Source organism: Ptychodera flava, unplaced genomic scaffold (genome assembly GCF_041260155.1).
Source record: "Ptychodera flava strain L36383 unplaced genomic scaffold, AS_Pfla_20210202 Scaffold_41__1_contigs__length_1339820_pilon, whole genome shotgun sequence".
Taxonomy (NCBI): domain Eukaryota; kingdom Metazoa; phylum Hemichordata; class Enteropneusta; family Ptychoderidae; genus Ptychodera; species Ptychodera flava.
In genome coordinates this window covers 702,723-721,087 of record NW_027248363.1, presented here as the reverse complement: position 1 = coordinate 721,087, position 18,365 = coordinate 702,723, and the positions used below count along the sequence as shown (strand labels likewise).

Sequence of the window (18,365 nt, the reverse complement as noted above, 5' to 3'; positions counted from 1 at the left end):
GCCAAATTAACGGGCTCGGCAAGCCTCGCCCATTAATTTTTGCTTTCCTCTCGCCCTTGCCCACAAATAAACGTTAATGGTCAGCGCGTCGCCCGTTATTTCTATATTGCAGGGCAGTTACAAAACAGCTAAACTTTCACCTCCAAAATTGAGGTCAAGCTCTAAAATACGTAAAATCAGTATATCTGCCTTCAAAACACGGCTTATGATGATTTTGTGAAATTGATGAAATTAATCAGTTAGCGGCACTCGACAATAATGACAGAAATATGAGTTTTGTCTACAATATTTATAACACATGATTGGAACTTATTTGGGATAATTGGATCTTCATATTTTTCAAATTTCACAGAAGTGTTAGGTGTCCTGTAGCTGAATCTTGTAACATCACAAATTACTCATAAAAACAAGTGTATAACTAAAAAGAAAAAACAGATGAGCTTACGTTTGCAATTAAAACCGAGATCACTTCACTATCCAATTATTCCAAATTAGTTCCACTAGTGCTATAATCATAAATTTATTAATAGCAAGTTTTTTACAATTCCGTTATACTCATGCCTTATAGCCCTGTAGTATTTAAGTCAAGAGTCTCAAAGATTGACTAGTTTCAGTGTCCTAATTTAGGTCAGGATTTGTATCAAATTTATGATATTTTGACATGAATAAGATGTCGTTGTTTCTCTGAAATTATTGAGAAGTCGAATAAGTAGATAGAGATAAAACGTTACATAGATATATCGGATGAATCATGTGAGGCGAGGACAGAATCTAAACCATCCGGCGTCATTACCTCATATTTTAGAAACTGTGTACTGGTGTATGGATATTTCACGGTAAAGCGAATTAATGGAACCGGACTGTCATACATTGATTTAACGATGAGGTTACTAAAGTTTTTCGACCTTTGACCTCACTTTACATTCGTGTAAACATCGGGATTTGAAATGTCACGTGATCAGAGTGTTAAAAGAGACTAAACGACGGTTCAGTCAAATAGTGAAGATAAGCCAGTCCTTCAACTGTTAATTCACGTGAAAGAATTTGTATGGATCAGCATAAAATGTTCCCATCCCATGCCAGTCCAACTTCCTTTCATTTTCATTGGTTGTTGCACTGGACACACACCTAGGCTATCTGTTAATCAACAATATCTCAGATAATCTACAAATACGACGAATCTTATTCCTAGCGAAATGAATATTGCACACCAACAAATTTGAGATCTGTTGATCAAAGTTTGAGTAGAATCCTGACTTCAGACCCATATATGTTTGATTGTAAATTGTGATTTCTACAACGTTTAGATCCAAGTGGAGGGCTATATCATAGTTACTATAAATAGAGAGCATGTTTGTATCAGATTTTACACATGAATAAATGCAAGCACAGGTTGTTTCTGGTACCAACCATAACCTGAAAATTGTGGAGCATAAGCACTTTAAAATGGAATACACTTTAAAATGGAAAACAAATCAAAGCTATATTAGTATATAGTAATTGGACTATGCAAAATCCATTTGGTTTGAAATACTGCGTAGATGTCCTCAGGCATTGTCAAAAATTTTCGGTATTTTGTACTTTAAAGCGACCCTGCCTGGTGGTAACTCATTGTAGTACCAACTTGACGATGTTTTAACGCGTTCAAATTCCTCTTCGCTATTAATCCACCTCCATCCGAAGTCATCGTACACGTGTCTTGGACAAGAGTCCTGTATCTCTTTGAGATTGGCATAGCTTTTAAAATTTAACCAACGTGTGGCTGACATATTATGGTTTTTGCCAACATCTCCTTCGGAATGCGTGAGTCCAACGAAATTGTAAATAGCTTGACCGACAATATTTGGGTACAGACAGAGATCTTCAAATCGAACTAGCATAGAATTCTCTCTCAGCCACTTGGAACCATTTTTCAATAAATTATAAACCATGTCAAGCCAATCACAGTGTTCTTTAACTATTGCTTCAGTCGGATAATAATTTGCATTAGAAACGTCAGCTAAAGACCTCAAAAAAGGTTTCCATCGGCGAAGTCTGGAAGCAATCATCCCTCTCGGGTCTCTAGCCAGGAATATCAGCTTGACTTTGTTCTCTTTTAAAGTTGGTAGACATGACTCGATGTCAACAAAGCGGAGAACTTTTGATATAATGTTAGACTTTGATCTACAGAATGACGTCAACTCCTCTCTACTGACTGGATACGACAAACGTGTTAGTGAATGTCCGCTATCTCTGTACAGGCTGCTTTTGTTATTAAGTCCACGCAGATAAGCATCTGAGGGAAAATTACATTTAAACAAGTCTCCCAAAAACGTGCATAGCTGTGGTTGCATTTCCTGAAGATAACTTGCTCTGTCAACGAAGACATTTTTATGATAAAGAAACTCCAAGAATAGGAGTCCAGGTTCGTAAGCATAAAAACTGTTTTCTCCGCTACCCAACATGCTTCCCAGAGCGGTGGATCCAGTCGACATTCGTGCAATAATGATTATATGCACACGGGAGTCATTCTGGTAGTTTTCCTCTGTTGTTCGTGTCTTTGTCAGTTGCTGCACACTTCCTCTACTCGGTGGAGGTACAGAGACACGTTCAGGCACGTTTTTATATTTTGAAAAATATCTATGTTCGTAGGTCTTCATGGAATTTCTGCCATACCATACCAATAAAACAAAACCCATGATCAAGGTTGCCATAACAGCTAACTTCCCGAAACCTGCAGAAAAATAGGTGATGGGCAAGTTTACACATTAAGCTAAAACGAGTTTAATATCAACATACTTAAAAATGTAATTAATGATGCACAATTTTATTTATACTAATTTCTTAAGAAAAAAAAGATATGTTATCTTGACCTTAAAGGTCAGTGGTGACCTTTGCAAATGTTGGTTAATAATTGTGACCCTAGTGATTGTTGTTTAGCGATGATGACCTTAACAATTGATGCTTAGCGATTATGACCTATGCAATTTTTGATTAGCAATTTGTTACCCTTTCATCTTTTGATTAGCAATCATGAACTTTGAAATTGCTGATTAGTAACTGTGTCCTTAGCAATCATTGTTTTGCAATTGTTAAGAGCATACCAATAGCTGATTAGCAATTGTGGCCTTTGCAATTGCTGATTAACCATTGTGACCTTAGCAATTGTTAACTAGCAATTGTTACCTTTGCATTCGTTAACCAGCAATTGTGACCTTAGAAATTTGTTTTTAGTTATTGTGACATTTACAATTGTTGATTAGCAATTGTGACAAGAGCATTTTTTTCTTATCAATTGTGAACTTTGCAAATCATTTACATTGTAAATCATGAATTCGGACTCACACAATGTATCAGGCACAGTCTTGTGTTGTATCGATCCGTTTCCAAATTTACTCGATAATACTATGCTAAGAGTGATTTTTTTCTGCCGAATTTAAAGATATTCATACTTTTTGCATATTGAGCAATGACAAGGTCGTAAATATTGTACATTTCAATTACATCTTGCCATGTACTGCTAGTATCAATATATATGGCTCTCAGCCTTAGAGTGCCATAGAATTTCTATGCAATCAAACCTTACATATGCATGCGCGTGGAGAAGCTGTTGGCCAAGACGTTCGAATGTTTCATTTCTTTTCATTTCATTTCTGGTTCAGTTCATCTCCTTGACATGAAGCCCTTACAACCAATATGAATCCACAGCTCAAAGAAAGATCTCAGTAATGTTGACATGTTTAACGTGATTCTTTACAGCTGGAAATAATTGCAAATGTTCATACATTTGTTACATCTTTTTGTTATCTATCAGCTGTGATTGCTGTTGTGATGTCAAAATTGGTCACGAGTCTAAAGTGGTAAATTACAGAAATGTAAATACAAACAATCATTTTGCAAAACATCAAGCAATAAGGCCCCATCTTTCCACCTAATCATAGTATTATAATCTAAGGACATATCGAGCTTTACCTGTTACTACCGTATGATCGCTGACTAAATTTGTGTTTAAATGGCAAGTTGAAGACAAAAAGACAATATGTCAACATTTTGATCAACTAAAATGGTTTGTCGACTAACTAACATTTAAGCACAACAAATATGGTATCACACATATCACATACTTTCGATAATTTTCCTTAATGCCCGACGTGTCACGAACCATAGTCAATACCTACACAAAACAGTTTGATAACGCAACCAAAAACTGCTTGTAAAATGGATGTAAAGTAACAAAGATGTATAGTGTAAGAAATGGCATGTCTGATGTCTTACACATGTAATAAATGTTTTACGAGGTCAGCAGTTCAGAACATACAGCACACTGTAAATCCCGTAAACGAACCTGATGACATGTCATAGATGTCTCGACATCAGGTGACGGAAGGAGGCAGCGATATCACAAATCATGTAATTCTATATCAAGTATTGTTGATTGAGATGACCCAAATCACAGGCTCTCTCCTGAGCGTTCAGCATTACTGGTCATCTCGATGTCGTTCGGCTCTCGCGGTTCAAAGGTTAAACTCACAACCCATCAATCACCACACTCGCCATTTTCCCCGTAAAATATTCTAAAAAATACCAAGATGTGGTTTTGCAAAACATCGTGCTAATTTACCCACCAGAAGATGATTCTCTTCTATAAACTGTGTCTAAGAACAATTTTAAAATGTCTCCCAGTACGGCCTTTCCAAAGACCAGACTTAATGAAATATTGACGAAAAACCGTTGACTTGGTTTCACCGAAAATTTCTGAAAGTCCACGGCTAGGCTAAAGTATGTCATCATTGTAGTTCGTATATGGCACCTAAGCTTGTTCAAAGGTTACTGAATGGGTTTATTTTTGCTTCACTTGTGTAAACTTTGACAGGTGCCCTGTGTTGAAATGCTATGTTGGAGTACGCCTAAAACTGATGGGTATAAGTAATCACACACTGCCTGGAAGTCTTATTATGGTAAAAAGCGTCCCGGGGGCAGATAATCGGACTCTCAAATTTCTTCAATTTGTTCTAATCTTTCACTTGTTGGGGCTCATTTTAAAGGTCTTGGATAAAGAAAAACTTTTACCGTCTTAGTTTTTCGAAAATCCAAAATTTAATTCCCCCCTGTAGCATTAACACAGGAATGGCGGCCATTTTGAATTTTAAATATCGCAAAATGTTGGGTAATTTGCTTCGCTAGTTCCAAACTTTGCATGGTACGACCCCCGATTTTTATTGTTGATTTGGTAAGATAATAGTTGAAAGTTTCGTTGAGGAAAGTTTGAACACAGTTTAAGTTTTTCACTTTCGAGGCGCATACTACATTAATAATAAAATAATAATAATAATAATAATAATAATAATAATAGTAGTAGTAGTAGTAATAATAATAATAATAATAATAATAATAATAATAATAATAATAATAATAATAGTAATAATAATAATAATAATAATAATAATAATAATAATAATAATAATAATAATATTAATAATAATAATAGCAACAACAATAACCAGAAACTTTATGTCCCAATCATACAGGTGTTACCACAGAACAAAGGCTATGAATAAATTTCAATGATGTTAAATATCTTAGATGGACTATGTTTTTATTTGAATATATCTTTCTGTGGTTGAAATGGAATTAAAATCGTTTGTTTACTGTAACAGTACTTGTGTCATTATAGCTTTCCAATACATGATTATGTTTCTAGCGATGAAGTATTTCTATCTATTAAACTTCCTGCCCGATAGCTTCCATATTTGGGGTGTCGAATGTACATCTCTACCAATCAAATTGGATCAAAATGCCATTGATGCTATTTATGAAAATTGAATAAAGCTGAGCAGAGCATAAACTAGGCAGGATTCAATAAAGCGTGCAGTGTTCTTTTAGGTTATATCAACTTTCTTACCTTTTTTGTTAAGCTTGGAGAACATAGCTGTTTCTCTTTTGATACCTGAAAAATACATTAAAGATGTCAAATGAGTAAACAAGTAAACTCAAATAAACGTATGGGACCACATTCTTTCACTGTCTGGAATACGTATACGTAGCTTGTTCAGTCCATTATTATATATAAGGTACTGTGGAATTAGGCCATAGGTGGCCGGAAGAGTTGACAAACTTTCGTGGTTGAAGAATTCCCATTCGAAGTTACTTAAAGGTACTTAAAGGAAAACAATCGTCGCATTTAAATTGTGCGCTATAGATTATGAACGGCATTTTTAACTTTCATCAATCACCATCGTATCTTGGATACAGTGTTTGCTTTGGTCATATGGCTCCCATACGACCTTTGAGCGCATTTCCAACAACTGTATCCCTTTAAATAAAGTTACTTGATGGTGATCGAACATGTATGGTAGTTGAACCAAAAATGAAATTAAGAGACACAAGACAAAATAAGCAGGAACAAATAGTCCATGAAAAAAATGTCATCGACTTTTAGAATCAAGACATAACAACAGGCATTTAAAAACATTGAGTCATAATATTTCCGAAGATAAAATGTTATCCACAAATATTGAATGTGTTAGAACCGGAGTCACAACCTTTGTCGTGACAGTAGCCGGGTTTTTCTGTAATTTTGACAACAAATATTATGATGGAGGTGAGAGGTTATTTTAGGTTTCATACTATTTTTACGCCTTCAGGACTACGTGTAAACGTCTTGCATCGATAGAGGTAAGCTACGTGTTTCGTGTTGACAGTACATTTGTCGTCACCTGAAGCCCCTTTACCAACACTTTGTTGCTTGGACACCGAGATAATCCAAAATGATTAATATCAGTCATGAGTTGAACAAAAGCTGATTCTACACCAAAGGTACTACAGTTTGTTTGTTGTGTATACTTTTTTTCGTTCTCATGAAAACGTCCCACCAATTTACTTTATGCTCCTCAAATGGCGTTATTATAAATTTCAGCCTTCAAATTTAGAAAAACAGAGATAAGGGCTGAAGCATCGGCATTTTAAAACAAAACTGATTGAAAAAGTGGTTGCTGGACAAGCCATGAGGGAGCAAAGTGATATATTGATCAGAGGCTCACGACAAAATTACTGTGGCAGCATTTTTCGCAGGTTATTTTAATTTATTTTATTTTATTTTATTTATATTTATTTAATTTTAATTTTAATTTAATTTTAATTTAATTTATTTTAATAAAGGAGGGAACAAATTGTGCCATTGTATCTTTAAACCTGGCATGGAGACAGTGACGCCCCTTTTTGGGTTTATTTGAAACAATTGGTGACAGCACTTTTTAAGCGTATTTTTTAAAAATCGAGTCTGATATGGAATTTTCAGCTAAAAGGACAAATATCTTATGCTTTATTCTCGCATTTTATTCATGGAAATTCAATAGAATTGGTAATTAAACATAGTCCTACCCATAACACGATTGGAACTAATTTTGGATAATTGGATCGTAAAGTAATGTCGGTTTAATCTGCACATGTAAGCTCATCTGTTTTTCTTTTCAAGTTCTTCACTTGTTTTTATGAGTAACTTGTAATATTGCAACACTCCGCTATAGGACAATTAACACTTTTCGGAAAATTTGAAAAATATGAAGATCCAATTATCGCAAATTAGTTTCAATCGTGTACCATGCTAATTACACACCGATTCTTTGGCTAACCAGGTTGATCGACTATTATGGGACATGCGTTGATGTACTAGAGATATTTGGGACCATGCTGGATTTTAGCGATCATGAAACTATGCGAAGAGAGAACTATGAGTATGCGTCAGCACATGCAAAGGTATCTTGCTTGTTTTGTAGATGTCAAACAAATTGTTTTATGGTCAGCAGGTTTGCAGAGACTGGTCAAATGTTGTATTCTTCGTTTGCTGCGAGAACTGCATTGACCTGCAGGCCTTGACATTTTAGATGTCAAACCCGTATCCTTACCTACATAACTCTGCTTACTTAACACGCAACTTAATTGGATTAAAAGTATTTGAAATCCAAACATAACTGTGTTGCCATGATTTGATGTCTGTATATTCAGGTGGCAAAAAATGGCAGTCAGCCCTCACAGTTAATAATTAATAAAAACCGACGCATATTACTATCATTAAACTAAGTCGCCAGCCATATTCAGCTCTGATATATTCACGACCAAGAACTACAACATTTGTGCACCTATGAATTAAAATCTTTGGCTGGAATGTACGGTCTACCTTCTTGTGGACGCAAGGGGCTTAGCAACAAAAAACATTTGCCACAGACGTTAACGTATATGTAACTATAAAAAACATCTATTGTTCAAAAAATTAGGGCGACCGAAAAGGCTCAATGACGTCATAAACTCAAAATGGCCGCCATTGTATTGCTTAAAAAGTTAGAATACAATTAATTCAGCAGTTTTAAGTATTGTGTAGGATCCACAACCCCTACGTAGCTTAGGCCCCTGATTTACACTCTCTGGAGACTCGTGTGCAGTTTAAATGGTGCTTTAATAACTCTATTTAGTCGCAACACTATTGCTTAGTAATTACAAAATGCATATAGTCCACTTCACTTCTGTATGCACTTGACGCACGCACATACGGTTCTGAATAGCAAATATACAAAAAATGAAGGTAAGCCTCGGAGTAAAGCAAATACAGTAAAAAATTCACAAATGAAAACTCGACATACATATGAAGTGGTGTCAGAAATACACAGGTAAGTAACTTTGAAATTTCAAACTACTTCATGGCGCGTAGCTATAGTCCAACAAACATCCAAGCCTCGCCTCATACAATATATATCTGCGTCGAAAACAATCCACTAAACTTGAAGAGACAGTACGGTATTCAGTTGAATATCCAGTTGAATAACACAGGTAAGTCTTACCTCAGATGGTGACGTCTTCAGGGGCAGTAAATGCAAGTGTAGAGAGAGTGCACAAGAGAGACAGCCGGCTGCTAGCCCAAGAAAATGACTGACTTCGTACACGTTGGCAAATCTAATGTATACTTGATCATTATTCAAACTGCTGGACGGCATTTATTTGCAAAATGTGAAAACTGTAATTCAGGAAACAGTATGCGGGGAGAGCAGATGTGGTAACTGAATGTAAGAAATGAACTGAAGCATGCACAACAGCTGTGTGCATGTGCACCTGCACACAACCACAGTGCAGGGGATGACCAATCAAGGACTTGCACTTACACACCCGCCCCAAAAGGCGCACCATCCAAGAAGCCTTTTTCACTGCATTTCTGTTCAAGTCCAAAACAGACAATAAAGAGTTAGTACATATATTTAATCAATTAATGCAATTAACTACACTGGGACTCGCCATATCCAATAATTTCGACATTTTTTGCACAATTTTCACTGTTGTAAAAACAAAAATTCTTTGAAATATGATCATGATAATGAAATGTATGTCTTTTGTTTTAGTCTAGTTTTAACACACGATGAGTTCTTTTTACATGTCAAGCGCTGCCTCAAGCAAACAGAGTTTACGGACATCTCTCCGTAGTCTCCCTCCAGAAGTTTTAACTAGAACTTGTCGGACACAACCATTACGATCTGGGTAGGTTTGCTCTATCAATCCCTTTGACCATTGTCCTCTTGGGGCATTTTCATCGATGATTATGACCAGATCTCCAACAGCTAGATTTCGTTTAGGCTTCAACCATTTTTGTCTCTGTTCAAGGGATGATAAATACTTCCGGATCCACCGCTTCCAAAACAGGTTTGCCATCTGTCCAGCATGTCTTCGTCTATCATTGGCAGTATATCTGGCTACAAGATCGCCTGGTGATGTGCATGGATTTGATCGCAGTAATAATAGGCTATTTGGTGTGAGTGGTTCAAGGTCGTTCGGGTCATTTGACTGATGGGTCAGAGGTCGATCATTGATTATCTTCTCAACTTCTGCCATTAAGGTAAGTAGCGTTTCGTCATCAATCAGTCGATTTCCCACGAGTGATCTTAGAATTTTCCGAACGGAACGTATCATCCTTTCCCATACCCCTCCAGCGTGGCTTGCAGCAGGTGGATTAAAGTACCACTGGATATCTCTCTTGCGGAGACTGTCAGTTATTTTCTCTTGATTCCAGCTTGCCAAAGCTTCTTTAACTTCAACTTCAGCTCCCCTGAAGTTTGTTCCATTGTCGCTATAAACTGTGTTTGGTGGGCCACGTCTACTCACAAATCTCCATACTGCTTGGATGAAGGAATCTGTGGACAGGGTGTGCGTTACTTCTATATGTACTGCTCTTATAGCAAGGCATGTGAATATACATCCGTATCTTTAGCTGTTCCTCTTCTCCACTTTACTTCAGAGGACCAAAGAAATCAACACCTACTGAAGAGAATGGTGGTTCTCCCGGAGTAACCCTAGCATGTGGCAGTGGTGACATTACTTGTGTTTCAGGTTTTGCGTTCCATATTCTGCTGTCATACATCTTTGAATGACTCGCCTGACTGTCGCTGGTCCTCTCAAAATCCAGAATCGTCTACGGATGCTGGCTAATACATGATTGGCTCCAACATGGCCTTCTATCTCATGATAAAATTTTATGATTAACGACGTGACATAATGGTTATGTGGCAAAATTATAGGATGTCTTGCTTCCTTACTGGCGAGAGTCTAAAGGATATTGTGCATTTTGAATTGATATTCCATACATTCAAAATAAAAGATAAATGTTACAAAACTCAGCAAATTACCTCAACACAAGTAACAAACTTTTGTGAGATAATTGATTATTCAACAATGCCATTTGTCAGAAAAAATTAATCGATATCAAGAAAATGAAGGCAACTTCACTCATCGTTCTACCTTTGTTAGCTTTGATATCGTATAGTGAGTACATTAATTAATGTGGTTTCATGATAACAGGAAACATGGTGACACACCAGTGAATCGATATTGCTTTGACCCTGGTCATGCGACCTGGGGCATTGAAAAAGTTTTATGTTTCTGATTCGTCCTAGTCGTGTTTCAGGACAAAAGTGGGATCCCTTAATCAGCCACTCTGATAGTTTTGTATTCCCACATGCATTGTTCAGTTTTATGGTAGCCTTTGCTCATCAAAAAATCATTATGACTGTCGCTAGACCGTTTGTTTGTACTATCTCGTGTTTGATTTTTGCCTGAACGAGGAAATCTTTTCTGTTTTTATTTCTCCTAAATGCCATGATAGAGTTTTCTGGTAAAACTGTGGCCAGTGTTTGATCGCCCTCTATTTTCTTCCGGTGTCTAATTAGAACGAAGTGGTTGATTAGGCTGGTTTAGATGAATGGACGAAAGTCGTTAGGTAGACACATTTTGTTTTACGTCATTAGTCTTATCTTTATCAATAGGATGTAGCTGACGTTTTGTCGGGTCAACTTCTTTTTTGATACCAGATATTTCTGGTTTTTTTTTCAAATTGTGAGACAATGTAACGGCGTATATTTGAAGTTGGTCCATCATGTTGGCTTTATATCGTCATCATAATAATTGTGTCACGTCACTTTTATGTTTCATTTGTAATTTATAATGTCTGTGTCATTTAATTCAAAAATAATTTAAACTACCAGAAATAATTGTATTTTAACATTCTAAGCAATAAAATGGCGGCCATGTACAATTTCTGACGTCGTTGAGCTTTACCGGGGACCCAAATGTTGGAGCGATAGACTTTTTAATGTTCACGTATATGCCAAGCTCTGTAGCAAATTTGGCACTTTTGTCATTCGTGTAACGGTTTGTTTGCAAAGCCACCTGACTAGGTATTCACCCATAATTCATGTTTATCTCAGTACGTGTCACGTAAATATTTTAAGCTGAAAAACAAGAACTTATCGGTACTGTGAAGTATGGCTGTAGGAAATTTGAATTTGGTCATAGTCACTCATAAAATTATCTGCCGTATTTATGAAACTACATATAATTGTTATTCCATGATTGACCTTTCACAAAGTTTTAAATGCTAGAAATTTGCAACATTTCTGTCCGTGTATATTATGGGACCCAAGCAACACGTTAACCGCCGACATTAAAACATTGAATTCTTCTATTTCATGGTTCTCTCTCTCTCTGTCTCTCTCTCTGTCTGTCTCTCTCTCTCTCTCTCTCTCTCTCTCTCTCTCTCTCTCTCTCTCTCTCTCTCTCTCTCTCTCTCTCTCTCTCTCAGCTTTCCACATTTTGTGTGCAATCGTTTCGAGACATGTATTTAAATGTATAAGGCCACAATCGCTTTGCAAGATGTTGTTCTTATGGCGGTTATTACGAGCAGACCACGCTCTGATTCAAATTTCCCTAGTAACACATTTACAAACTATGAGAACTCACAATCAACACTAAATAAAGGTTGTAAAAAGTACTTATAAATTACTTGCAATGTACTCACCGTTTGATGATAATGACAATCTGCTGTTTTACAACCTGTACAAGTACATGGACTCTTGTGTCACATTAAAATGGGAACTCGAGAGTCACAATTTTCGGTCTACTGCGCAATCGCGGGGACACCTAGCTACTTAGTAGCAATAGTCTAGCCAGGTTGAACTTAGTGAACTAGTTGTTGTTCGCCATGCCCATGTCAACAATTTCAAAAACATCACTTTGTTGTTGTATACATTAAACTATTTTCCTTTCGATATTGATGTAGTTGCACATCATGTAGAATACCATAACAAAGGCACTGCCATTGCCATGTCGGTGCCCAGTATAGTGCTGAAAGCATCTAAAGCGTTTTGTACTCTTATCGGACCTTTGACCCGGTCATTGCGCTTTAAGAACGCCCAATAAATGTGGTCCAGCCAGCCAGGTGGAAATTAGTGAACTAGTTTTTGTTCGCCATGCCTATATTAACAATTTCAAGAACGCCACTTAGTTGTTGAATATACATCATTTTCCTTTCGGCATTGATGTGATTGTACATCATGCAGAACACCATAATAATGGCACTGCCAGTGGCGTGTTGGTGCTCCGTATAGTGCTGAACGCATCCATAGTGTATTTGTACTCTAATCGGACCTTTGGCCCGGTAATTGCGCTTTTAGAACGCCCGATAACCGTGCTATGTACATTACAGGCCAACTATTTCATTTTTGCTTCGTTGGCCTAAGCCGACTGTGTATTAATCAATATTTATTTGACCTGAAATCCAATTAAGATATGTACAGTTTCATGGGTCTAAAAATAGCAGTGTTGGTTTCATGAATTGCGTACAAAAAATAAACAGACACACCTTAAACATTTGACACACCTGAAGAACGCTCTAGCCAATCTACATTCAGTAATGACATAATGTGACTAATTTCTTTGGGGCCATCCGCAGATTGCGAATAGAAATAGCCCCTACGATGTAATAATTTGTAATTCTGTCCGGTGTTGGCACAGAATATTTCTTTCACTTACAATTCTTGAAATTTAGCACATGTTTATGACAAGCTGAAGAAATTTCTTGCCGCAGTTTCCACATTTTCACTGAGTGGAATGTTGAACTTCGTGATGTTACGTTTCCTGTTACTGCTTCTTGTCGCTGATTGGTTGGTTTTGGCAAATGTAATTTTGTCTCTGTAACTCCTCGACCTCAACGCTGTGCTGTAGTGACCTTTGTGTTTATCAAAGATGCCCTTATCACTGGATATTGTTGAGTTGCTTAGTGCGACAGGGGTGTGTTAAATTATAGTTTTCAGGTGATTAATGTGTTTTAAGAGACATGGACATCTGTGATCACGGAGATGAAATGCAGGTCACTACAACCGCCATGTGTTTCAAAGTTTGACATAATCTGTTCCCGGCTATCAGTATAAAACGACGATAACTCAGCAACAATGTTCTGTTTCTCAGTGAATGCCTAACATCACAATCCATAACCGCTCTACTGTTTTAACATGAAACTGTCTTTAATTTTTTTGAGTAATTAGTTGGCTGATTTAGGGATTTGGACTTGCATGGTAGTATATATCAATCTTTAGAATCTGATTCTTATGCTGTTTTTGTAATCTGTCTGTTATGTTATTTTTAACAATTATTTATTCCAAGTTAAAAAGAGATTCAAAAATCTCAAGGTTAATTAAAAAGAAAATGGTGTTGCTCGAAGACATCATCGTAGTCTAGGAAAAGACCGAGTATTTTGTCTAAAACCAATGATAAATATATTCAGTCATATCCTTAGAGCCCCTGATTAATTGTATTGCTATAGCACGATAGAAGTAGTAGAAGAGTAGTTTTTTTAAATTTGCAGGTGAAACCAATCAGGATATATACTGATCATACTCACGTCTGAAAGGTTGATACTTATATTGTGGAAACAAAGAAAGCTTGTTTTCAAAACATACTAGGATATATGAGTTATTACAAGAAGGTCCGTGTACATGCCAAAAGCTCTACCGACGCCACCCTAGCCATGATGGACGGTTCTATGTAGCAATATCAGTGGCATGGTAACATAGCTCTGACAGCATTGCTGCATATTTCACTATGTATGTAGGAGCGTGAAATTTCTGTAACTAGTACCAGCATTTTGTTTCATCCAAGTGGATCAATTGCTATTTATGAATACTTGAATGCAGAGAAAAACCTATGGCTGTTACTGTAAACAAAAGGGATAACTATAGGTAACTAACAATATAAATCAGACGATAACTAAATAGATAAATAATTTAATTCAGTGATAAAATGTTCCTCCGTGGGAAGATTTGTGTGTTGCAGTTCTAGAAATAAGAAATTAATTCAACCAAGTTAAAAAGAAATAAACAAAAAGTTTCAATCAATGTTTGGTGACATCAACTTCAACTTTTAATTATCTTTTCCATTTGTACACCTCTCTTTCACCATCGAATTACGTCCTCTTCCGTAAACGGTCCAAGTATTCAGTACTCATTGTTATGATTGATATGAGGGAATTTGAGACCTGATCTTATTGTGTTGTCAACAATAACAATCATCTTTACTAATCATATATATGCTGTGTTGACAAGGTGAAAACAAGACATTTGAATATGTCTTAGGTAGTGGCACGAGAAACTACAGTCAAACACAGAATAACAAGAATGAACACATCAAAAGTTACAGCTGCTGATTGTCTAATTAGCAGTTGACTTTTAAGTAGTGATGCAACAACTGTTGAACAATATACCTTTCTTGATTCTCAGTTGCACTAGGCTCCACCTTCTAATATGATAAAGCTACCTTATCATTATTTTTTAAAATTTGCATAAAGGTAGTCCAAGATGCCGTGCGTTTTCTTCTTCATTATGTAGATAAAATGCTTTGCCAACGCCTGCTGCTCCTCATGGTAGAGATGGCAAACCACCAATTTATCTACCATCATGCGATACTAAGGTTGATGTCTACAAAAAATACGTGAAGGCATGCAAATCTGGTCAAACAGCCAAGCAATCTGTAAGGGAGACAACTTTCAGGAATATCTGGAAGTTTTGTATGCCTCACATTCTGAGAATGGAACCCTGTACAGATGTCTGTCCAACGTGAGTAGTTCAGAAGAGAAATTCAGTTTGCTAGCATAAAAGAAACTGAACTCGAGTATCTGTTATTCACGACATAGTTTGGAAGCCCTGAAGTAGCGAGAATTTGTTCATTAGAAATTCACAAAGTGAACCGAGTGACATCGGTATTCAGCCACCATGAAATCCTTGGTCAAATGATTTACATTCTGTACATTACTTTTGATCTTGCTCAGAGATTTTTGTTGCCACATCAGTCTCGTCTGGTTAATCAACTTTATTTTCTTCATTAACTTCGTGTAAATTACTTTGGGATATGTCATGATGGTCTCAAATTACAAATGAATTATTGTTTAATGAGTCGCAGACCTATGGTGTGGATAAGAAAAAGTGTCATAGTGAAGATAATGTTGTAGGCATGCTTCATAATTATTTGGAAGGTCATGGATTGGGAGAAAAATGTTGCCATTTCCATGCAGATAATTCTACTGGTCAGAGTGAAAAAAGACCCGCATGTATTATTTCTGTTATCAAACAAGTACCAAATTACGTGATGAGTTTCGTTATCATTTCTTAAAACCAGGTCACACAAATTGTATCTGCGATGCTCGTTTCGGTACGATAGGCCAGCTTTATCGCAGAAGTAATGTTGACACAGTCATGCAGTTTGCTGCCATTGTGTCAAAAAGTCCACAGATAAATGACGTCAAATGTTATGTAAGCCAGAGTTCTTCTGACCAGTCAACGTGTTTGAAACCTTTACAGAGGATTTGTAACGATCATCATTTTCGATTTACCAAGGATGAACCTGGTGTAGTGTATGTGAAAAAAATGGTCACTGATGATGAGCACTGTATAGACCGTTTTAATGCCCGCCGCATACGAGAGAAATTAGCAGAGCAAAGTTTCATTCGAGGCTGTTTGCTCAGCTAGTTTACCCTCGTGTGCGGTCGATTTTTCGTGAGTTTTTCTCCTCGCGAGGCGTTGAGCAAAATATCCAACCTGTTTGATATTTTTTGCCTCGCGAGGCAAAATGCTCAGCGTATGCGCCGGACAAAGTCATTTTACTCACGCCTTTACACTAAAGCGCATGCGTATCCGTGGCGGGGTTTACCTTTTGATGACCCGTATAGCAACGCACGCTACCTTCCCCAATTTACATGCACAAAACAGCAACCCTCTGCCAGATGTCACAGTCCTAATCAATAATATCGTAATTGACATATAATTTCTCATTTGACCTTTGAACTTTCAAAGAATCCTTTCTGAACGTTACAAATAATCAGGGGTGAGATTCTAATATTATATTTGTTTTTCACATCTGCTCTTTTAAACATAATATTCTCATCACATACATTATATGAATTTATAAAATCAAAACTTCGGCCAGTTTTGTATTGTAAAATTTATTCATAGTTTCGTCACAGACCACAATAAATCGTGAATCACCATTTTGGTGAAAGTCCACAATAAAATTTCTTGCACACACATGCACCTTCAACCACTCTAGTCTATTCAAGTACATTAATATTAATAATCAATATTCTATAAATAAAGAAATAGTTTGATAGTTTTGTATTAAAAAAACAATTTTCATAGTTTCCTCATAAAATACAATGGATAAAAAATCAACATTTTTGGTGAAATTCCGAAATAAAATTTCCTGCACACACATGCACTTGTAACTGCCCTAGTCTAACCCAGTAATATCGATAATAAAGCGTCTGCAAATCAACAGATTTAGCTAGTTTTGTGTCGGAAAACTTATTCATAGTTTCCTCGTAGACTACAGGGTATGTTGAGTCATATTTCGGTGGCATTCAAAAATCCAATTTCTTGTTCACACATGCACATGTAACCAACCTAGTCTAATCAAATACATTGATATCAATGACCAGGAGCAAAAAAAGACACACAGTTTGGTAGTTTTGTATCTAAAAAAATGTTTCCCCATAGAGTATAATCAATAGTGAATCAACATTTCAGTGAAATACCAAAGTCAATTTATGCCCTTACTCCGTACAAACCTTCGTAAAATGTGACCCCTCCCAATCATTGGTTGTAAAATTTTGAACCCCCTAAAAATTTTTCGCGAAAGTTAACCCACCTGATTTCAACTGAACCCCTGCAAAAAAAAAAAAAAATGGAATGCCCCCTAACCTTAATCAATAATATATCTCAGATGACCTAAAATATGACAACTAGTATTTATTTTAGCAAAATTAACGTTGCACTCCAACAATAAATAGTGATCCTATAATCAATAGTGAATCAACATTTCAGTGAAATACCAAAGTCAATTTTTGCCCTAACTTCGTACAAACCTTCGTAAAATGTGACCCCTCCCAATCATTGGTTGTAGAATTTTGAACCCCCTAAAAAGTGTTTTGTGAAATTTAACCCATCTGATTTCAGCCGACCCCCTTGTAACAAAAAACGAATGCTTCCTAAGCTTAATCAACAATATATCTCAGATGACCTAAAATATGATAACCTATTTATTTTAGCAAAATTAACATTGCACTCCAACAAATTTGAGATTTGGTGAATCAAAGTTGTGAGTATAATCCTGATTTCTGACGCGGGTTAAGTTGTATAATTGTGTTTTCTACAAAATCTAGATCCAAGTGGAGATGTATATAACTCTAAGTAAGGGAGCATTTTGTATCAGAAAATACGCATGAATAAGATGCAAGCACAGTTGTTTCTGGTAATAACCATAACCCCAAAAATGTGGAACATGAGCACTTTAAAATGGAATAACAAATCAAAAACTATTTATGGTAATTGGACTATGCAAAATCCATTTGTTGTGAAATACTGCCTGAGATGTCCTCTAGGCATTGTCAACCCATTTCGGTATTTTATACTTTAGAGCGACCCTGCCTGGTGGTAACTCATGGTACCAACTTGACGATGTTTTAACGCGTTCAAATTCCTCTTCGCTATTAATCCATCTCCATCCGAAGTCATCGTACACGTGTCTTG

General features: G+C 36.5%; 1 protein-coding gene across 1 annotated transcript; it reads right to left on the bottom strand.

Annotated features, from left to right (window-relative positions):
• Nucleotides 1-274: 274 nt before the first annotated feature.
• Nucleotides 275-12,666, bottom strand: LOC139128025 (carbohydrate sulfotransferase 1-like). The gene is made up of 3 exons (XM_070693892.1): nt 12,311-12,666; nt 5,882-5,926; nt 275-2,713 (listed from the first exon to the last, which is right to left on the bottom strand). Exons 2-3 carry the CDS (start codon nt 5,904-5,906, stop codon nt 1,548-1,550), a joined length of 1,191 nt encoding a protein of 396 aa, XP_070549993.1. The 5' UTR covers nt 5,907-5,926; nt 12,311-12,666; the 3' UTR covers nt 275-1,547.
• Between the last annotated feature and the right edge of the window lie 5,699 nt (nt 12,667-18,365).